The sequence below is a fragment of the Schistocerca nitens genome, chromosome 4 (assembly GCF_023898315.1).
Source record: "Schistocerca nitens isolate TAMUIC-IGC-003100 chromosome 4, iqSchNite1.1, whole genome shotgun sequence".
Lineage (NCBI taxonomy): Eukaryota > Metazoa > Arthropoda > Insecta > Orthoptera > Acrididae > Schistocerca > Schistocerca nitens.
Window position 1 is genome coordinate 162,645,572 of NC_064617.1, and position 24,200 is coordinate 162,669,771.

Below are 24,200 nucleotides of genomic sequence, written 5' to 3' on the forward strand. Positions count from 1 at the left end.
ATCAGTCCCCTAGAACTGAAAACTACTTAAACCTAGCTAACCTAAGGACATCACATACATACATGCCGAGGCAGGATTCAAACCTGCGACTGTAGCGGTCGTGCGGTTCCAGACTGTAGTGCCTAGAACCGCTTGGTCACCCCGACCGGCCAATGGCACGTCTTGACCTCGGTCACTAAACAGTATTCGGTAGGAGTGCGCCGATATTTTGCTCGTCGGCATAACCTTTCAGTACAACAAAGTGTGATCTTAGTACAATCTGACAGTGGACAATCGCGTGTGCTCATTCTCACAGTGTTGTCCTTTGCCCCGTGATTCTGCTGCTTTTGTCCTCCCAGATTCACTGCCTCACGCATCCACGTGACCTTCGCAGCCGCCCGCTGGTGCCGCCAAGGCATATAGGACGAGCCAGTCGACGAAGCGCCGTCACCTCCGCCGTCGCCGCTCACCGACTCTATCGATGTGGACCCCCCATAGCCGTCGTCGTCGCCGTCATCACCCCAGGAGATGCCCTCAGGACTGTACATATATCCTGAGCAGTGTCTTCGGGAAGACGTTCCTCTGCTCTCGCAGAGCGAGATGGCGAGTTGCAGCCGGGGGTACGCCATCCTCTACAGCTGCAGTTTCCAGCTCATCTCTATGTCTAGCTTCCTGCCCCTGCTCCCTACCCGCACGTTGTCGTTCGCACCTCCACTCCAGTACACGGAAACGGAGCAGCGTTTCGCGGAAAGGGGGGGGGGGGGAGGGAATGTGCTGGCGCACGCCTTCAAAAATGGTTCAAATGGCTCTGAGCACTATGGGACTTAACATCTATGGTCATCAGTCCCCTAGAACTTAGAACTACTTAAATCTAACCTAAGGACATCACACAACACCCAGCCATCACGAGGCAGAGAAAATCCCTGACCCCGCCGGGAATCGAACCCGGGAACCCGAGCGTGGGAAGCGAGAACGCTACCGCACGACCACGAGATGCGGGCGCGCACGCCTCCACCAGCACACCGATCGCCACTAGGAAACATAACAGCAGGTGATGAAGTAAGCACGCCTATAACAAGAGAAAAGCAAGACACGACCTTAGGCTAAGCGCAGATAACGCAGCGTACATACAGGCCGCCGCCGACCGAACTGTCTCACTCTTGATCAGTACGTCGCGTCACACTGTGCTCTAGTCTTCCACAGTGATAATCATTGCCTCGCACCTAAGGTAGCTGCGAGGGAACGTTAGCCATTGCATAGAGTTGTTATATGGACGGGACAACATTCAAGAATTTGTACATGTTATTTGATTGCTGTGAACCACAGAACTTCAAACTGGACGTCACTGAAGTTAAGTTCTCAAATGGTTCCTGTAATAAAGTGTAGCCACGCATGCATTCTGCGTTGCAGTGAGAGGAAACCGGCCACCCACCCATCAAACTATCCTCTCCTCATCCAGCTAGGAACCACAAAACATTACATAGCCATAACGATTATTAACACATTTGAAAATATGTTCAAGTATTACTGTATATGCTATATTTATTCCCATTCATGTTCAACATTCGATCTGTTAGTTTAAGTAGATAACATACTAAAAGAAAAAAGTAAAAGAAAATATAGGCCAGAGTCAGCTGAGATTTATTAAAACACGAGGCATCAACTCCTGTTCTTGTGAGTAGCATTTTGTTTGGCATCTTGGCACCAGAGAAGGCGGTTCCGGCGTAACAAAGAAGAAACGGAAATGTTGCATGAAATCTTTGTCAGTGATGCGCAGGCCGGCCGAAGTGGCCGTGCGGTTAAAGGCGCTGCAGTCTGGAACCGCAAGACCGCTACGGTCGCAGGTTCGAATCCTGCCTCGGGCATGGATGTTTGTGATGTCCTTAGGTTAGTTAGGTTTAACTAGTTCTAAGTTCTAGGGGACTAATGACCACAGCAGTTGAGTCCCATAGTGCTCAGAGCCATTTGAACCATTTGAACCAGTGATGCGCAAGAAGAGCGGTGATTTGGTTGTGCTTGGAAAAAAACACCGATGTGCAGACGATTACGTTTTGCTCTGTTTCAGCGTTCGTGTGTCAGCGTGGTAATTAAAATGGAACCACTGCAAACCCTATTAGTGCTATCAAAAGTAAGTTTCATTAGAAGAATCCTGACAAACTTTACCGCCCAGACCATATATTACTTCTGTTAACTTTCCTTAACTGATTTACTTTCGAATACATAGACTTCAGCCCTAGTTAGAACAGCCTAATTATTTCGTCCTTTAGTCAGCATTTCAATAGGCTGTCTCCTGTGTTCTAATTGTCTCATGACTATTGTCTCTTGTTGGGTAGTGGAATCTGTTTTAGTTTGGGCCTTTGCAACCTTGGATATGGTGCCTTACGCACTTATACTGTTTTTCTTGTCATTGTTTTAGCTTGCAAATTTTTTAGAAGAGGGGTTGCATATTGCTCTCTGTCTTACTGTAAAACTACGATTGTCGAGAGGCAAGAGTTTTACTGGGTTTGAATGTAATGTTATTTGTTAATTTAATGTGTAATTTTTTACTCAAAGGAAAACATGGTCGGTTGTAAGCTGTACGATTCGAACAATTGATATTGTTTCCTTTCAAATAAGATACCGAGCCTGTGGAACTGCGTACACACATGATATTCATAATGTGTATTTCTCGAACTGGGCATTGGTCACCTTCCTTGTTTATTAATTTTGCTCATCCTCTCCAATGTGTTGAATTTTTTTATTAATAAATGTATTTAAAAGTTATTAAGTAACTGTACCCACACAACCCCTATTCCCTTCCAAAACTACCATTTCCTACATCACACTAACAAGGCTAGGCACCACTATACAATCGCATTGTTTTTACATAGGATGTACCACTTTCAGAATGTCACCAAAACCTATGAACTTTCAGTACATTCGGAACTGAATATTTAAGTTTGATATTTGTTATCAAATAAAATATTACTTAATAAATGCTAAGCTTCTTATTGCTTACAGTTCTCTCTTATGTTGAGATCGATCAGTGAATGTTTAAATATCTGAGGGTATTCATTAGGTCACTTTTACAACAATGTCTTTTACAGTTAGTGAAATCTCATTATAAGTACGATTTAATTCGATTTCAGGCACCAAAATGTAGACTTGCATGTTAAAATTTAGCGCCCAATGTATTTCCATTACCTACCGATATTCGAAATTTTAGTACTGGTCTGATTGTGGTACAATCCATCAACTTCACCAGTATCACGCTCATCAATCATTGCAAGAATGCAGTACTTGTTCATGTCCGCACGGAGGGTCCGGTACGACGCATCAGAGGCTGCACTGAAGTGAATTCTTTTCCTTGTAATTCCCTTGCTGAAGGATCCGCTGCATTGTTACATTTTCAAGCACACGTTGTACTCTTCTGAGACAGTAACGTGATTTACGACGCCAGAACCAGGACTAACAGAACGGTCGCTGTGAACGTACCGTATTGAATGAGTTAAAACTATGCCAAAATTCAGTACACTATGGTTTCGTTGAAGTATGAGAGATAGACCTATTGCCTCCCCGATTGTCCAACAGGAGCCAAGTGCCAGAAAGGGAACGCAGAACGTCGCACCACGTGGGAGAAATACTGCACGACAAACCAGAACATCCAGAGAAAAGTTTGCAATCTACGCTAACTTACCCCTCAGCATACAGAAGGTGGCTGCGCAGGTGACTCCTGCCAGCAGAGCACAGCCCACAGCGGTCCAGCGGCGGCCGAAGCGCGCCGCGCAGACGTGGACGACACAGCCCGAGGGAAGCTGGACAGCGCCCTGCGCCACCACCGTCAGGAAGGGATTCACGCCCACACCGCCAGCGAGCAACACCAGCGAGAACTGTGTCAGTAGGTGCGCAGACCTGCTCGAAGCAGTGTGGCGTCTCAAAGTGGATAGCATGCTCTCCGGGTCATAACTTCCAAAAAATGGTTCAAATGGCTCTGAGCACTATGAGACTTAACATCTGAGGTCGTCGGTCCCCTAGAACTTAGAACTATTTAAACCTAACTGACCTAAGGCCATCACACACAGCCGTGCCCGAGGCATGATTTGAACCTGCGACCGTAGCAATCACGCGGTTCCAGACTGAAGCGCCTAGAACCGCTCGGTCACAACGGCCCAACTTTCATCTCTACCTATTATGTGGAATGGTTGTTTCAATTGTATTACATTTTTTCTGAGCCATATGTGACCCACTTACTTGACTGTCCATTACATCATAGTTAATAAAGTTAATTTTCCAGTACCAGAGTCAGTAATAAAGACAGAATTCCCACCTCAATATAAATCACCATTATTTTACACTAAGGCGCCAAGTCATGGGTTACCTCCTAGCAATGTTTTGAAGCTCATTTTTCTGTCGTTGTGCAGCAGCCCGACGTGGGATGGACTCAACAAGCGGTTGTAAGTCCCCTGCAGAAGCGTTGAGCCATTCTGCGACTATAACCGTCCATAACTGCGTAAGAGATGCCGGTGATGGTTATTGTGCACAAACTCACATCGTGATTGTGTGCTACAACCGCTCTATGGGATTCATGTCGGGTGATCTGGGTGGCCAAATTATTCGAGCTGTCCACAATGTTCTCCAAACAAATTGCGAACAACTGCGGCCTGGTGACGTGGTACAATGCCATCCATAAAAACTCCAACGTTGTTTGGAAACGAAGTCCATGAATGCAGCAAATGTCCAAGTAGCCGAACATAACCATTTACACTCAATGACCGATTCACCTGCATCAGCGGACTACCACCAGGTTGCACAGTGGTTTGTTGACAACCTGGGTCCGTGGAGTCGTGACGTTTGCGCCCCACTAGAACAGCACCATCAGCAGATACCAATCGAAATCAGGTGCATTCTGACGAGGCAAAGATTTTCAAGTCGTTCAAAGTACAACCGACTTGGTCTACAGCCCAGGAGAGGCGGTGGAGTCGATGTCGTTCTTTTACAAAACGGGTTCGTAACGTGTGCTGACACACCCCATTAACGGCATATTTCGCCGCACTGTTCTAACGGATACGTTCGTCGTACATCACACATAGATTTTAATGTTCTTTTTGCACGCAGTGTTGCTTGTGTAATACCACTGATAACTCTACGAAAACGCCGCTGCTCTCATTCGTGAAGTGAATGGCTCTGAACAACATGTTACTTAACTTCTGAGGTCATTAGTCCCCTAGAACTTAGAACTACTTAAACCTAACTAACCGAAAGACATCACACACATCCATGTCCGAGGCAGGATTCGAACCTGCGATCGTAGTGGTCGCGCGGTTCCAGACTGTAGCGCCTAGAACCTGCAATAACACCGTCACCAGATTTCCGTAGTTTGTACTTGTGATGCTGTGCCCCTACGAGTATAATCTGCTACCATCAAATCACGACTTTCCCAAAAAACCTTTAACGTGTTCTTAAAGCGCCAACGAAGGCTAACGAACAACAGGCATTTGATTCGGTCAAACGTTGGTCGCTGGTGCATTTCCGTTCGGCTTTTCATCCTCACCAAATCCAGGTCTTGCAGCCAAGGGATTGAGCCATGTGGAATCGCAATTAGCTCTGATAACCTGACGGCATTCTTCCCGTTTTGTTGTTGTTGTAAAGCAGCGATTTAATTGTAATTTTATTGACCGATGTTATGAGGGAAAAGAGGATATAGCAGTCGCTGAAATTTCTGCATTTGGTTTACCCCAAGAAGCTGACCGTCAGAGGAAAAGCAGAAGAAGAAACGACACCAGTGGAGGATCTCTCTTTTAAAATGTAAGAAGCAATGTGATGGGGCAATGTGATGGGTCAAAATAAATTTGTGTCTTAACACCGAACTGGAATGTGGGCTCTTTTATAATTTTTTTTTCAAAGGAAGCCAAAGATTTCGAATTGTGATTAAATTGTGTAGGCCCTAAAATTTTCAGAGGTGACAACTTGTTTTAGGAGTGCTGCAACGTCAACACTAAGATTAATAGTCACTCCCAATGTTCTTTGTTTCTCTTTATCATTCACGGAGAAAAGGTGTCAATAAAGACATCATCTTCTTCTTCACACCATACAAAATTCTGTCTCATTGCTCACTTGCTCCCCTCTAAGCGTTTAAGGGGTGTAGGACGTCAAACAGGCCGACTTGGAGAAGGAGACATTTTAATTTCCAAGGTCTATACTTTTAAAAATAAATTCATAAAGCATTGCTAGCATGACCAGGAAGGATTCAGGGCTCGCACACATAGCAGTGGAAGTTCAAAAACATAGCAAAATAAATTTTTCTTACATGTGAAATTTCATCATTTTTTCACTTACTTTTGGCAGCATTCGATGCTATAGATACACTTTTCTCCATAACAAAGAGAGATTCTTCTATGACTTTTGCAGAGCATACAAACCATACTTACAGGTGCATGAAACTCTACAATTTTCCAAATCCACTAAAAACTGTGGTAAAAATTGATATAAGTAACTATAAAATTTAAGTTTTCTCTAAATATGAGGTCTAAAAAGTAACAGCTCATTTTTATTTTTTTTTGTAAATGAAATACCTATAAGTATGCTGTGCAAAATTCATCGAAGAATCTCTCTTTGTTATGGAGAAAAGTGTACTTGTAGCAACAAATGTAGCCAATAGTAAGTGTAAAAATGATGAAATTTCACATGTAAAAATTTTATTTTCTTATATTTTTGAACTTCCACTGCTATGAGTGTGAATTCTGAATCCTTCCTGATTATGCTGACATAATTTTATGAATTTATTTGAACACGTATAGACAGTGGAAATTCAAATGTCCTGTAGGGCCTCTTCTGCAACAAGTCGGCGCGTTTGACGTCGTACCCCTTAACCCTTTCGTTTCCATAAAAAACATTCTTAGGTGCCCATAAACATGCTCTTCACGATGAAAGTGTATCGTATTTAATTCTCTCCATACTACAGTATTTTTATTCACAATACATACACACTGGTAGCGAGAGCAGGTATTGTCTACAGGGAAAACAGAGACAGTTGATATTAAGTTTTTCATGACAGCCGCAAATCCAACTGCATATGTTTTATTGACCAGTTTCACTCTTTTAATCTAAAGGCTAACTACTGTAGTTTAACATGCGCATTGCAGATTTTCTGGCGTTGCTCTTGTCAAAAATCGAAACCTGTAAATCTATCGTACGAAGTGTTTCTGATGGCTGTCCTCAAAAACTTAATTACACAACCCTTCCAGAGACACAGCAAATTGCTACTCAACCAGCGAACATTCAACATGACGTCTACACTAGGACATGAGGCACAAGGCCAACCAACCACCATCGCTTTGGTGTTACCTCCAGTAGACAGAACTTCAACAAAGGCTAACCGCTTCGTTTTCTCCAATTTTATACCAGTACACAACAAGACTACTCGCTCCTGTCAACGGGGACGCGTTATACAGATCTTGGTGTCTCTCGCGTCTATCTAGAAAAGATAACCTGAAGATGCCTAAATAAGGTGAAACGCGTTGTTGAGAAATAAAAAACTTTAATTGCAACCAAGACTGTTTTTAACCACTAGGTTTAAGTAGTTCTAAGTTCTAGTTGACTGATGACCTCAGAAGTTAGACCAGTTTCACTCTTTTAATCTAAAGGCCAACTACTATACTTAAACATGTGCATTGCAGATTTTCTGGCGTTGCTCTTGTCAAAACTCTAAACCTGTGAATGTATCATACGAAGTGTTTCTGACGGCTGTCCTCAAAAACTTAATTACACAACCCTTCCAGAGACACAGCAAATTGCTACTCAACCAGCGAACATTCAACCTGACGTCTACACTAGGACATGAGGCACAAGGCCAACCAACCACCATCGCTTTGGTGTTACCTCCAGTAGACAGAACTTCAACAAAGGTTAACCGCTTCGTTTTCTCCAATTTTATGTCAGTACACAACAAGAGTACTCGCTCCTGTCAACGGGGACGCGTTATACAGATCTTGGTGCCACTCGCGTCCATCTAGAAAAGATAACCTGAAGATGCCTAAATAAGGTGAAACGCGTTGTTGAGAAATAAAAAACTTTAATTGCAACCAAGACTGTTTTTAACCACTAGGTTTAAGTAGTTCTAAGTTGTAGTTGACTGATGACCTCAGACGTTAAGACTCATAGTGCTCAGAGCCATTTGAACCAGTTTTTGACAGTGGTCAACTAAGTATCCTAGACCACACACCGTAATGTGCTGCCGCAGTACAGATGTAGATGTTTGTTATATTTTGTATGGGCATGTTCTTTCACTTACGACAGTCTTATCTGTTTACACTACTGCGTCAGACGAGGGAAACGTTTCATACAGATCATACCTGATGACATGTTTTTGCACCTCATTGTGTATCATCTTTACTCTGAGGTAAGGGATGATGTATTGCATTTGACACAGGCCCCAAAGCCAAAATTAGAACATTGGACATTAAAATTTAATTACACTCAAATGCCGGAAACATTCTAACGGAGAAATTTTTTCAACGACTGTGGTCCGACAGGAATAAAATCTGGTTTTTAATTGTTGCCATAGCTCCCCACTCATGTCGATGTACTTCATTTCTGTATTTTCAGTTGGCAAGTCATTACCTCCCTTTGCATTGGAAACGAACTCTTCTGTTCACGATGATATTAAACCAAGCTTTTCCTACCAGCAGTGAAGAAATATTATTCGGCATTTCTGCAAGCTGGTGAAACATCCCTCTACAAACGATCTCCACATTACATTAAAACTGATTGCTGGATACATGTGCGGGAAACTCCAATAGAGCTTTCTATTGCGTATTTTGCTAAATGAGACTAGTAGAATTGTTTGGTTTCATTGACGGCATTATCAAATACAGGTCGAAGTCTTTCATTCATACTTCGTCCATCTTGCCTAGTTTTCCACTACAATGAATTTGTGTTACCAGCTCAACTTCTGCTGCAACAGCAAGAGAAGAGATCTGTCAACAACATCGCTGCGCGATACTGCATTTGCTGTGATAGGTCAAAGTTCTTTGGACACATCTTTCCAGGCCTCACGTACCTTGCAGTGATGAGCAGCACCGTATTCTTGAAGACGTTCCAGCTGGAGAAGAGGCTGAGGAAGCCCTTCCTATCCCTCTGGGCCTTGGCCACTGTCCGCATCACCCCTGGAGTGAAGGGAGGCAGCTGCCCGCCGTTGGTGGCGGCGATACGGCGCAACTGCCTCAGGGCATCCTCCTCGCGACCTTTGCACGCCAGCCACCGAGGTGACTCCGGGAACCACCTGCGAGCACCGGAGTCACCCCCTCAAATATACCGTAAAGTCTCGGTCTTACGTTTGGGAAATTAATTGTGAGTGCAGTTTGTGATATGGAGTATGATATAATTCATAGTCACACATTCAACAGTTATACTTATCGATAAATCTTCATGTCCTTAAGTTGTTTCACAGTAGGAGGAGGTAGAGCTCAGGCACCTTATTATCGTATCAGTATTTCTCTGCAGAAAATCAATTTTTTTTAGACTCAAACCGATGGTACACAAGTTGCTACGGCTGGGATGTACGATACACTGACAGAAACAAAATGCAACACCAAGAAGTGGTTCTGCGACAGTAAAAAAACTGGGTTGGCATGTTTCTACATCTGAAAGATGTCTGTTCAAAAGCGCCACTATGAGGATGCGATTCAGGAGTGTTTTAAACACACGTTGCGACGGTAGTGTGTCAGTTACCTTTAAAACTGGACATGGTGAGTTGAAATAGTCAACAATACCTTTGAGGGGCCAAAGTCGACATCATCAACGTCACATTGAGTTCAAACGATGTCATCTAATAGGCGTACAAAAAACTCTATGTTCCTTCTGCAATGTTGCTGATGACTTGGCAGGAATGTAGCCAGTGTACGTGATTGCTGTAGCGGAGGTCACGAGAACGTAAGGTTACAAGGAGACCAGGTTCCAGACTGTCACGTGACACTGCCGAGAGGGACGACTATCGACATTGGCACGGTGCTCTTTCGCATCGTATTGCACCTGTAGCAGCAATCTGAGAAGCAGCTGGCACCGCAGTGACACAACAAAATGTTACGTATTGGTTACTTCGACGACGGATCCAAGACAGGCGCTCTCTAGCGTCTATTCCACTGACGCCAAACCACCGCCATTTTCGACTTCAGTGATATCAAGCGAGAGCTCATTTGAGGGTTAGGTGGAGAAAAGTTGTATTTCGTGATGAAAACTGTTTCTGCCTCTGTCCCAGAGATGGCCGTGTATTGCTTATTTGGACGTCAGTTGAGGACATGCTACCAATCTAACTGCGTACTAGGCACACTACACTGTACATGCAGCTAGAGCTATGGTCTTCGTTAGGTGCGTTTTAGTACGACAAGAGGAGGACTCTCATGGCTATCCAACGCACTTTGACTGCTAATTTTTGTGTGATTCGATTTATTGTGCTGTCATTCATTAAAAGCATTCCAGGGGGTGCTCCCCAATAGGATTACGCTCCTCAAATACCGCTGCTTTAACCCAACATGTGTTGACACGTTGCCTTCGCCTGCCCTACCAGCCGGTCTGTCTCCAGTCTAGAACGCATCGGTCGTCATTTGAGAACAATTCTGCTTCATCCACGGACGACATTAGCTGTCCCTGTATTGACCAACCAAATGCACCAATGCAACAGACATGGAACTCCATCGCACAAACTGACATCTGTAGAACACAATACATGCGCGTTTCCATTGTTGCTTTAACATTCTGGCAATTGAACCAATTTTTATCGTACCAGTACTTTATATTTGCAATGGATGATCTCGTGCTTCCATTACCCTGTGATCTGGGAATATTGATCTCTAAAATATGTTACCTAGACAAATGTATTCGAGAAATTTAATTAGTCTACCTTTTTACTTTTTGGTATTTCTATTCTAATCATCATTGTAGCTCAGATTGGCCGCATAGACTTCCTTATACATACAAAGACAGAAAGTGCTGAGCTACTACGTATAATTAATTAACAATGTACGTCGGACACTGCAGTTCGAGTCAGCGCATTGCTCTCCCACACAACCTTTCCACATCTACATCTACATACGTAACCTGCAAGGCATTAGACTGTGCGTGGTGGAGGTTATGTTGTAAGAATACTAATCATTCCCTTTCCTGCTCGCTCGCAAACGACTGTCTATATGCTTCCATTACAAAGACAAAATGTGGGCAATAAGAGTCAATTTTTCCCCCGCTGATAAAGGAAACTGGGACACTAAGGAAGAATACAGATAGTCGTTTTTTCCTCATATCATTTGCGAGTGGAACAGCGAAAATACAGACTTGCAGTTGTACGAGGTACCCCCCCCCCCCACCCATGCACCGTGTCGTGGCTTGCAGATTATATATCTAGGATGTCGACGGAGAAAGGGTGTGTGAGAGAATAATTTTAACATTAAAAAATGGCGCAGCTCCACCAGTACAGTAGCGAATACAAAATACAATGCACTGAAAGAAAAGCATTTAAATCCATTGATACAATTTGAATGAAGACAAAAAAGTAAACTACCGAACAGAACACCTAAATTTGCTCAATATTTCAGGCACGCCCTCCCAAAAAAGTTTCTGAAGAACCACACACAATCGAAAATTGTACCCGGAAAAGTAAAAGTCTGGGCTGTAGTCAGAGCATGAATACAACTCCATTCAACTACCGTGCATGAAATAGTATTGTATTTCAATGGTATCAATAAATATCAAGATAATACTTTTCCATTCTTATTAAGTGAATTTAAAATGATTGTGTACTCGCATGGTAAACTACAAGAAGCGTGTTCATGTATTCAACAACCACAAAAATTATTCATCTGTGCTCCCGAAAGGAAAACACAAAGTCTCGACTATAAGAACACACAATGGACAAGTACATGCAACAGGACTGAGATTAATATCACGATTTTTCCCGACAAAGGAAACAAATGGAAGAAAACACACAGCACGACGGATTATTTTAGACGATAATGTTCCTAAATAGTTTCTATGTTGCCATTGTCAAAAAGACAAGCGGAAAATACGAAATCAAATGTTTCGTAAAGTAACAACTATCCTTGTATCCGATACAACTGTATATGCCTCAGTGTTCTCAACATAGTAGTTTTTCATTTTGTTTTGTCACTACAACGATACCAAGATCAATACATATTTCCTGCAGGACATAAATGGACACAAAATTACATTGTAATAATACTAACAATAATTAACAAAGCGTAAGAGATATACAGTGTGATTATAATTGCAAAAAAATGGTTCAAATGGCTCTGAGCACTATGGGACTCAACTGCTGAGGTCATTAGTCCCCTAGAACTTAGTACTAGTTAAAAGTAACTAACCTAAGGACATCACAAACATCCATGCCCGAGGCAGGATTCGAACCTGCGACCGTAGCGGTCTTGCGTTTCCAGACTGCAGCGCCTTTAACCGATTATAATTGCAGTTACACTTTCAAAACACTGTAGCAATAACACCACTGGTCAGAATGGCGTCAAATTCCAACGGAATAGTATCGCAGAAGGGGGAAAACGTTTGGCAGAAGAAAAAACCTTTGAAAATTGATCAACAGACGGCGTTGTATGTGTCACAATACGTAAATGAAAACACCTGTCATACTCAAGACCCGTTGAAGTTCGTATAAACACGCCGGGTAAATGGCTTTTCTTCCTTTCGCGTGTGCGACGTTCGCCTTGACTGTCGCAATGCAGGATCATGCTCTGCTTGTAAAGCTGCATTACAAGAATAATTACTGTGCACACGTCGGTCGCTCTGCAGAAGTTCCGGACACTGAAGGGTTTGAAAAACGCGTTGGTCCGATGACTGCCACGGTTCTGATCGTTCTGGAGAAAATGACTCAGAAATTCTAAAAGACAGTTTCTTTTGGTGTGCAACCTGGTAGAGGGAGGAAACGAATTGATTCGACGTCAGTGGATACAGAGGCTACAGCAGTGCTGCTGTGGAAACGTGTAGTGTACGGAGAATTGCCCGATCATTGGACATACCCGTGAGCACGGTGCGTTAAATCCTACCAAACATCCTCCGTTGCTATTCATTCAAAATTACCTATGTACACGAGTTGCTTCCAGTTGACCTGCCAGCAAGAGAGACCTTTCCTGTAGAATTTCTTGCTCGCATGGATGCGGACAATGATTTGCCGTGGAATATTTTGTGGACCGACGAAGTTTACTTCCATCTGATGGGATACGTCACTAACAGAATTGTCGAATAAGGGCAAAGGAAACAAATCGAACCACTTCATCTTGAAAAGGTGACTGAGTGGTGTGGGTTTACTGCGTCATTTATCATAGGGCCACATTTTTTTGAAGAGTCAGCTGTTTTCGGTCCTGTTACCTGTACCGTCACTGGTAAGCGTTATGAGTGCCTTTTGCGCAACCACGTCATTCCACCTCTCCAACAGCGGGGAAGTGTGGATGACATCATTTTTATGGAAGGTGGCGCACCTCCGCACATTGAAAATCCAGTTAAGCGGCTGCTGAGGCGCCATTTTGAAAATGCTAGAATTATCAGCCGCCATTTCCGCACAACCTCGCAGTCAGGATCACCTGATTTTAATCCGTGTGACTTCTGGCTATGGGGCTACCTGAAAAATGTGGTGTTCAGTGTTCCGAATGCAAACTTAGCTGCATTGAAGGCACGCATTCCACAACACATTGTGAAGGTGACCCCTGGAAACACTTCCATCAGTTTTGGAACATGCTGTTCTCGATTTCAACTTGTTGCAGAAATCGGTAGACAGCATACTGAACCTGTTTTGCGCCAGTTACATGGAAATTAATAACCCTATTTGATTTTGATCGATTTTTTTATGCGGTTTCTGACCTCAGGACAATCAAAAACCTATGTAATTGATGTTTTATGCGGTGTTTGGCCTCAGGAGAATTAAGACACCGAGTTTTCCCATATTTCCCATTCGATGTGATACGACCTTGCCCTGGTGGATGGGCTTGCGTCACTAAGAGTAATACACCTGTACACCCATGTACACTGACCCGTACAGTTTGTTTAACGTCAAACGTACACCTTAGGCATTGTTGTATGATTCATTTATAGTTTTTAGTCGATCACTATTAAATTATGTTGCTTACAGCGACATCTTTCGCTACATTTTTAACTATTTATTATCTTTTGCCGAACATTTTCCCCCTCTCCGATGATCTCCCTCTCATTAGTCGTTTTACTCATTGCTGAGTGTTCTGACCTTATTTCCTCATTCATTCTTATGTAGTTGAAACTTATACAGATGTCTCCATCCACAGCGATCTTCGGCCTTTCTTAATATGATGTGGAGAGTCCGGCTGGTAATCTTCTTCGCTTGATCCAACCATCTGTTTGCTGCTCCACCAAGTCGTCTTCTGCCCTCAGTTATTCCCTTCACGATGGTCTTCCCTAAATTATCCCTTTTCCTTGTCAAGACGTGCACAAGGACCTGAAGGTGTCTTTGTCTGATACGAGAAGATAACCTTCTTGTAATTATAAGTTCTTCTGTCATTGAAACATTTTTTTTTTTTGTGTCCACGGTACACGTAGCATCCTCCGCCAACACCACGTCTCGAAGGCATCAGTGCGGCTCTTATCGCTAACTTTCACGGTCCAGGTCTCGCATCCGTATAAGAATACAGAAAACACCAATGCTTCTACCAAGCGAATCTTCGTTGTCTTGGATATTGCTCGATTCTGCCGTATCTTAATGAGTTTGACCATTGTGGCTCCGCCAAGAATGATTCATCGTCGTATCTCTTTATCACACTTTTCTGCGCAATTGATCAGAGAACCTAGATATACATAATGACTCACTATCTCCCGATTGCCTAATCATCTTGTAAGCAGGTTTTGATCGATCTCTTTTCGATTTATAACCATCAATTTGGTTTTTTCATGTATATCTCTAGGACAAAGTTTGGACTAATATCTTTTACTCTTGAGATCAGATTACCAAGTTCTTCCTCGCTTCCTGCTATGAGTGTAGTGCCATTTGCGAAGCGCAATTTGTTGATTTTCCTGCCGCCAATTGAGATCGCACTGTCCCAGCCATCCAGCGCTTTCCTGATTACACACTCTGCATAGACATTGTAGAGCTGAGGTGACAGTATGCGACCTTGTCTGACGCCATTTGTCACATCGAAAAATTCCGAGTATTCACCATCCACTTTTATGGTTGCGGTATGGCTATTATAGACACCATTTAATAAGGATGCCAGGTGTTTTGGAACCCCAGACTCATAGAGCATATGCCACAACTTGTCCCACATGACACAATCAAAGAGACCTTCTTACAATCTAGGAAGTAGATATAGGCAGGGGCACAGAACTCATAACATTTTTCAGTTATATGCCTTAAGTTCAAGACTGCCTCTCGAGTACCTTTACTTGACACGAAACCCGCTTGATCTGCGGAAATGTGGGACTGCTGAAAATTTTTAGGCGTTGATTTATTATATGCAGGAGAACTTTAATAGCATGTGATATTAATGGTATGGTGCTGTAGTTGGAGCTGTCCCTAACTGATCCTTTCTTGTGCAGAGGTATTAGAACAGATGTAGTCCAGTTTTTAGGCCATTCACCCGTTTTCCTCACCTTATTAAATATTAAATGTAGGGCATGCATGCTTTCCTCTCCCATCGCAATCAGCATTTCTCTGAAAGTACCATCTATACCTGGGGATTTGTTGTTTTTCAGAGTGCTTAATGGCATTTTCGATTTCACTGTACAGAATACCAGTTTCTTTATTTGATTACATACCAATGTTCTCTTCTTTGATGTTGTTTCCTTTGCAATACAGTGTTTCACAGTGTTTTTCCCACCTAGCTATTGCTAAATGCTTCTCACTAAAAACAGTGCCATCTATATATTCTACTATCCACGTGCGCGGTTTGAACTCTGGGGTGATGCTGTTTATCTTCTTGGACAGGTCATGCGTTCCATTTCGTTTTTGATGTTGTCCTATGTCATCACAAATACTGGTGAGATAGTGTGTCACGTCAATTAGGCAGCTGCTCTGTATTTTGCGGCAAAGTTCTTTGTATGCTTCTTCATCTTGAGCGGTTTGTATGCCACGTTTCTTTAGTGTGCTCCGTTCTTCGACGAGTAGTGGAGTTTTCTTCGAAATCCAGGGATTCTTCGATTGAGGGGTCTTAGTAACCTGTTCAGGGAGAGATTAACTGATCATATCTTTCATTTTGTCCCATATTTATGGAGCTACTCCTTCCTCTGTTAATTTTTCGAGTCTTTGTCTTATTTTCTCTCTAAATCTGTCAGACGAATCTGCCTTACTCTTTTCATTTTGGTCACTTTCAATGGTTCAACGGCTCTGAGCACTATGGGACTTAACATCGGAGGTCATCAGTCCCATACAACATAGAACTACTTAAACCTAAGTAGCCTAAGGACATCATACACATCCATGCCCGAGGCAGCATTCGAACCTCCGACCGTAGCGGTCACGCCGTACCAAACTGAAGGGCCTAGAACCGCTCGGCCAGTCCGGCCGGCTGGTCGCTTTCAGTTTTAATTTCATTTTCGTATACAGCATGATATGGTCACTGCCACAGTCTGCTCTAGGATAGGTCTTGTAATCTAGGACCGAAGTACGTCAGCATTGTCTCACCAGAATTAAATCAGATTTCTAACCCTAACCCCTCGAGAAATCTATGTGTATCGACGCCGTAGATGATGTTGAAAGAGGGTATTATAGACAGATAAGCCGCTTCCCACGCTCATTTTCACTCCCAAGCCATGAAGTCTAACCATAGATCTCATATATCCGTCATTACAATCTTACCTGTCTTTGCATTAAAGCCACCTTGGATGGCTAATGTTACCTTTTTGGGGACATTTCTGACAGTGTTTTCCAGCAGCTCATAGAAATCATCTGTTCCTATGCCTGATAAAATTGCTGTTTGAGCATAAACCTGAATGATGTTGATACTGCACGGAGGTGCTTGTACTTTAATGGAGATTATTCTGTTGCAAACGGGCTCACAGCCCACGACAGCATTACAGACATTCTTAGGAATCACTATAGCAACTCCATTTCTACTCGTATCCTCACATCCACAAAAATATACTGTATTCTTTGCTTCAGTCATGAAGTGGCCACATACTCTCCAGTGCGTCTCACTGAGTCCAAGTACGCCTAGCTCATGAAGATCCATTTCTCTCTTTCCTGTCTGTAAAAGACCTCACACATTCTAGGTTGTTATCCTTTTAACGCTTAACAATTCAGTTGCAATTACACGTCACTCTGCCCAGAAGTGTTATTTCTACAGCGGTTTGAAAGTTTAATTGTAATGAACCTGTACATGGCGAAACCTTAAGGATTCGTGATGGAATGTGATGTTAAACAGGGCACTGCAACTATATAATCGTCACTATAATGCGTGTTCGGAATACATTACAGTTTCCTTAAATTCCCATGGTTCATATTACCTGGAAAATAAAATTAGCGCAAAGAAAAGCGCTGCTGTACAATACATAAAGTAATTCCAGTTGCGCAGGAGCCAACTTAAGAAGCCAGCTGCCATAAAGCCGACTCCCAAGAAACAGCTTGAGAAATAGTTCAGGGTCGTACGATGTCTGATGTCTGCCAGTTCCAAACCTGAAGCACAAAAAAACTACATAAAATTTTTATTGAATTTGTTTTCATCTAATAAAATATTATAATTGGAAAACAAAACGGTTGGCACAAATCATACATTTATATCTACATCCACATCCACATCCATTCTCCACAAACCATATTACAGTGTGCTGCGTGGTAGAGGGGGGGGGGGGGCGAGGGGGAACAGCGAATTCGTGTGCCACTGCACTGCCCTGGATGGTGTGAGGGACGGGATATTCTCGCTAAGCCTTCGGGTGGCCTTGTATAGCCTTGTATATCTCTAATTTAGCCATCATGGTCTTCTCATTACTTGTATGTAAGAAGACACAATATACATGTTGACCCTTCTAAGAACATACACATTCGGAACTATAACAGTAGACAATTAGATGATCCTTGTAGACTTTCTTCTGTTGTCTAACACCAGAGTTGAATGAGCATCTGCCTGGTGCGTTCGCGAGTACTAAACCAACATACGACGAAAACCGCAGTTCTTATTTGTATCGTCGTTACTTAGTCCATCAATACTGCTTGGTAACGGTCATAGGCAGACAAGCAGATTTCAGGTATTGGTCGAACCAGGGTTTTACAAGCAGTCTCTCATATTTGACTATTAAGTGAAATTTATTTTGGTATCTGCCTGTCCTATGATTAGTTTAATTTTATCTATTTACTTTACTTATTTATTTAACCTTATCTGATTAGGGCCTTCGCGCCCTCTCTTACATCAGACCAGGGTATGACGTACACATTACCTTTGTATGTCGTAGTTATACAAGAAATAACAGTTCTAATACGATAAATGATATTAATATGATTTGCATGTTTATAGTGCCAATGTGAGGAAATAATACTGAATAAGGAATAATAGACTTAATACCGGTAGTACATCTACTGCAGCTGCTGCTGCTACTAACAATGATAATAATAATATACACCATAATCATGATAGTAGTAGTAATAATATCAATAATAATGTCAATAGTAACAGGAATTATAGTGGAGAGTGCACCTGCTAAGAATACTGTTAAATGAAGAAGGTATGGCTGCAAAGAAGGGTGTACGGGGGACAACAGTAATCATCATTGTTGCTTTAGTAGGTATGTCATTAGCTTTCTTCTGTAGGTGGAGATGCTATTCGGTTGTTTAATATAACAATGGAGGTCATTCCAGAGCTAGATTCCTGCTACGGAGAAAGACTTCGAGATAATGACGGAAGGATAAACTGACACAGAAAGGATTTTACTCTCGTGTTTCTGCCTTGGAAATCAGTCAAGAGCGTTAAAGGCTTGGAGAGATACAACATGGTGTCAGAGTGTATGGCATTCTCTGTACCAGTCTGCAAGCATTCAGGGTATCAATGCATAAGATGGGGGAAATGTGATGAGAGAGTCGAACATCACAGACATAACGAACATAGGCATCCGCAGCCAGTTCCAGGTGTCCCATGCGTTCCTAAGATAGGCGTTGCAGGATATAATTGCTGTAATAAGTAACTGCGAGTATAAGTGTTCGCTCAAGTGTCTTTTTCTTGTCAAGAGGGAACTGCGTTTTATATTCTTGTAGGGCATGGAGACTTCCTGATACCTTTTTCACACTACAGTTACGTGCTAGTGCAATTCAGATTTTATGAGGGAATGAAGTTGATATTTGTAGCATTTGAGGTTTAAAATGGTAGGGAATCATGATAACTTGTGCGAATGTTCCTAGAATGATCGACCAGCAACGCGTGGGTCTTTGATTAGTTGAGCTTTAATCCTATATCCTGCGTCGATTGCGATAGTTCTCACATGTCGGTACTGAGATTCTCGATAGCTGTCCTCAAGTTTATTAGTTTTGCGTAGATATACCTTGAGGTCACCAGCGTACATGTGGTATTTGCTGAAGGACAAAGGCGATGACACATCATTGACATACATTGAAAGTGTATACTACCTTATACCGCAACCTGGGGACGACTAACACAGAATGACTTAATGACGCCGGCCATGACGCATTCCTGGAGAGATGTCAGGTGTAAGCGATCTATTACACTTCAGTTTTCGAAAAATATTAGCTGCTAGCTTCGCCCTTTGTCTAGGGATAGCTTCTTTGATTAGTAATCAAAGCATCCTATTCCCGGTTTCGAACACCGCTACCGCCTAAACTTTGAATAAAATTTAGCATTCGTAGTCGTAGACCTCGGCATAATAAATCATCTTCATTCTGCCATCTGCCATGTCAAAGGGGGCAGAGGAGCAGGCAGAGGTCACGGCACTCTCTTGCCCGTGGGGTGGGAAACTGCCCCTAACGACGGAAGAATTAACAATGACCAGTGTCATGAGGATGCAGAGGTCAGTGGAAACCACTAGATTAAAGGCAAATAATATGTATTCAAGGACATGTAGCATGTACTTGAAAAAAGTGTCATTATGGTCCCTCCATTGGAAAGAGATTCCGGTTCGCCCCCATTGGGATCTCAAGGAGGGGACTGCCAAGAGCGACGTGACAATGAGATAAAGAATGGATAACCAACGAAAGGATAACGTTCTACGATTCGGGGCGTGGAATGCCAGAAGCCTCAAAGTGTTAGATCAGCTAGAAAATCTGGAAAGGGAAATCCAAAGGCTCAATATATATACTGTACAGAGGAATTAAGTGTAGTGAAATGGAAAGAAGACAAGAGGATTTCTGGTCAGATGAGTACAGCGTAAAATCAACAGTAGCAGGAAATGGCGTAACGGGAGTAGGATTCGTTATGAATAGAAAAGTATGGCAAGGAGTTTGTTCCTGTCAAGAATTCAGTGATAGAGTTCTTGTTACCAGAATCGACAGCAAACCAACACCGACAACGGTAGTCCAGACATATATATCGACGTCGCAAGCTGGAAGTGAGGAGATGGAGAAAGTGTATAAAAACGCTGAATGATTTATACAGTATCTAAAGGGAGACGAAAATTTATTAGTCATAGGGGACTGGAATGCCGTTGCAGGAGAAGGAATGGGAGCTAGGGTTACGGAAGAATATGGGCTTCGTACTAGGAACGAGAGAGGAGAAAGACTAATTCATTTCTCTAATTATTTCAGCTATTAATAGCTAATAGTCGGTTCATGTGTCACAAGAGATGGAGGCATACTTGGAACAGGCCGGGAGATGAGGTAACATATTACGTGGATTACATCCTGATTAGAGATATATTCTGAAATCAGATACTAGATTGTAAATCGTACCCAGGACAGGATACAGATTCATATGACAATGTAGTAGTGATGAACAGTAGACTGAAGTATAAGAGACTAGTCAGGAAGAATCGATATGCAAAGAAGGGGGATACGGAAGTGCTCAGGAATGAACAGATACGGCTACAGAATGAATAGGTAAGCCACAGGTACTGCAGCATGGAAGAGCTCTAATGGCAGTGCGGTTTAAGAGGAGTGGAGATCTCAAAAATGGATGTCACAGAAGTTGTAAAGAAATTTCAGTTGGTCCGTGATAGAAGGAAGTACGAAATTCTTAACAGAAATTCAGGAGTACAGATACACAAGTCGCTGAGGTGTGAAATAAGTGCAGGGAAACTAAGACGAAATGACTCTATGAGAAATGTGGAGGAATCGAGAAGGAACTGATGACTCAGCGTATAGAAGAGTCTTAACAGTCTTCGGTGAAAGTGAATGCAAGAAAGGTAATATTTAGAGTGGAATAGGAATTCTTCTTCTAGATGCAAAGCGAGAGAGCAGACAGATAGAAAGAGTAGACCTTTGTGAGTGGAAAGAAACGTCTGATGAAGTTGGAGAGGACTAGATACAGAGGAGGTAGGGATCCAAAGTTAAAATCAGAACTTAGAAGAACTTTTGAAGACTTCAGATCTCTTAAGCCAGAAACAACAGATAACGTTCCATCATAATTTCTAAACTCACCGGGGGAAGTACAACGAAACGACTAATCACGTTGGTGTAGAATACTGAGTCTGGCTGTATACCGCCTGACGTTCGGAAAATGTCATTCACATAGTTCACAAGACTGTAAGAGCCGACAAGTGCGATAATTTTCACACAATCAACTTAACAGCTCTTGAATCGAAGATGATTAATATACAGAATAACTAAGAGGAAATTGAGGATGTGTTAGACGACGATAAGTTTGGCTTAAGGAAAGGTGAAGGCAGCAGAGAGGCAATTCTGACTTTGTGGTTGATATTGAGAGCAAGTCTAAAGAACAATCAAAACACGTTCTTAGGATTTTTCAGGATGGAGAAAGCGTCTGACAGTGACAAATGGAGTAAAGTGTTCTAACTTCTGTGGAAAACAGGTATAAGCTGTAAGGAGAGATGGGTAAAATGCAGTATGTACAAGGGCCAAGAGGGGATAAAAAGAGTGAAGACCATGAACGAAATGCTCGGATAAAAACGGGTGTACGACAAGGACGTAGTTTTTCGTACTTACTGTTCAACCTACACATCGAAGAAGCAATGATGCAAAAAAAAAAAAAAAAAAAAAAAAAAGATTAGGGAGTGGAATTAAAATTCAAAGTGAAAGGACATCAATTATAACATTCGTTGATGACATTGCTATTCGGAGTGAGGTTGAAGAAGAACTGTATATACAGCATATGGATTGAGAGTAAATTGAAGGGAGACAAAAGTAATGAAAAGTAGCAGAAATGAGGAGTGCGAGAAACTAAACATCGGGGTTGATGGTCACGAAATAAATGAAGTTAAGGAAATCTACTGCCTAGGCAGCAAAATAACCACTGACTGACGAATCAAGGAGGTCATGAAAGGTCAGACTTGCGTTGGAAATTCTTGGCCAAGACAAATCTACTAATATCAAACATAGGCCTAAAATAATTAAAATAATGGATGCAGTTTCTGAGAAAGTATGTTTTGAGCACATCATTGCACGGCAGTGAAACATGGAATGTGGGAAAACCGGAACAGAAAACAATCGAAGTACTTAAGATTTGATGCTATAGACGACTATCGAAAATTAGGTGTACTGTTAAGGTAAGGAATGAGGAGATTCTGCGTGGAATCGAAGAGGAAAGAGATTGAAAACACTGACTAGAAGAAAGGACAGAGTAATAGGACATCTGTTAAGGCAACCGGGATTAAGTTCCATCATATTAGTGTGAGTTGTAGGAGTTAAAAATTTGTAGAGAAAGACAAATACTAAAATACATAAAGCGAACAACGTAGGTTGCAGGTGCTACACAGAGATGAAGAGGTAGGCACAGGAAAGGATTTCGTGGCGGGCAGCATCAAACCAGTCAGGGGACTGATAAAAGAAAATCAATATGTCGAAGTCGACCATGTAAAATGCTTTGCTGCAATGTAAGAAGCTTGCATGACAAGCTTCAGGTCATCGGTTTCCTGCACTACGCAGATGCTGTACTGCAACTGAGCCATGCCGGCATTTCGGGTATCGCTATTTGTTCAGAGATGCTAACTCTTAGGCGCGAGTGAGTTTAGTTGGGAAGCAGAGAGAAGGCGGTGCGATTGCCCGATGAAGGGAGGTTACCCGGTCGGTGAAGAGATGTTTTAAAAAGGCGTTGTGTAGGCGACAGTCGTAAAGGCTGTGTCTTGAAATGTTCTGGCAGCCAAGCAGTTGATGGCCGTTTACCTATTGTCTTATTGGGAGATTAAAGTGGCAACCTGCTCCTCTGATGCTGTTGGACGATTATTTCACCGATGTGATAAGGTCTTTTACCGGCCGTGCACTTTCTGCATTCCGTATTGCAAGTGTACCTCGTCTGAGACAAACTGTTAGCGAGTGCTGAGTAATGAGGGTCTGTTAGTAATCCATGTTGAGGTCGGACCTTACGCTATTTGTTGCACCGTTTTTATGGAATTCTTGTTCCTTGGTGTGTAGTTGCCCGGCATATTTTTCGCTGATGGTTAGAAATGAATTTCAGAGACAATTCCCAGATCGATGGATTGGACACGGAGCAGATGTGTCGTGGACAGCTCTTTCGCCAGACTTTACGTCTCTGGAATTTTTCTTGTGGGTATTCGCAAAAGACATTGTCTATAAAGACGTTCCAACTACACCTGAAGATGTTCGAGAGACAATTGTCAGAGCACGTGCTTCGATAAGTGCCAAAGTAATAAGGAATACCACTCAATACCTGATAGGAAGATTGGAGCACTGCATTGATATCAGTGCTCATCACTTCGAATACCTTCTGTAAATGGACGTTCATGCCACCTTTTTGACCTTCTTTGACCTTGAAAGACCCTACTGTTACACGTCATTGAATTCGTCTCGTTGGCCGCTATCAGAAAATAGGTACGAAACTATAGCATTCCATTGAAAAAACCGAAGTTGACTTTCATATCTCTGACGCGACCTCAGTTAGCAACAAAAAACCAACGTCATATAATGGCCCCTGTTGTCCCATGCAACATTTGTCCCACAAACGTTTCTGCTACTATCATACTTTCGGCATTTGCTGGGTGGCAATAGTTAGTGACTCACCCTGCATACTGAAAATGAATTGTTAATGTGACGCTGGGCACCTCTCACACGAAATTTCTAACATATGGAACAGTCTAATGGCAGCTTAAAATATCAGGTAAACTTACGAGCCGAACGAGCACACTTGACTCACTCGCCT

The 24,200-nt window shown here is 42.5% G+C and overlaps 1 protein-coding gene across 2 annotated transcripts in view; it reads right to left on the bottom strand.

Annotated features, from left to right (window-relative positions):
* Window positions 1–24,200, bottom strand: part of LOC126251811 (solute carrier family 22 member 7-like) — a 144,724-nt gene that overhangs the window by 45,196 nt on the left and 75,328 nt on the right. For both annotated transcript variants that reach the window (XM_049952456.1, XM_049952455.1), the window contains 3 exons: window positions 17,437–17,605; window positions 9,017–9,238; window positions 3,656–3,870 (listed from right to left, as the gene is read on the bottom strand). In XM_049952456.1, the coding sequence (XP_049808413.1) occupies window positions 3,656–3,870; window positions 9,017–9,238; window positions 17,437–17,605 (606 nt within the window). The remainder of the gene's footprint in view (window positions 1–3,655; window positions 3,871–9,016; window positions 9,239–17,436; window positions 17,606–24,200) is intronic.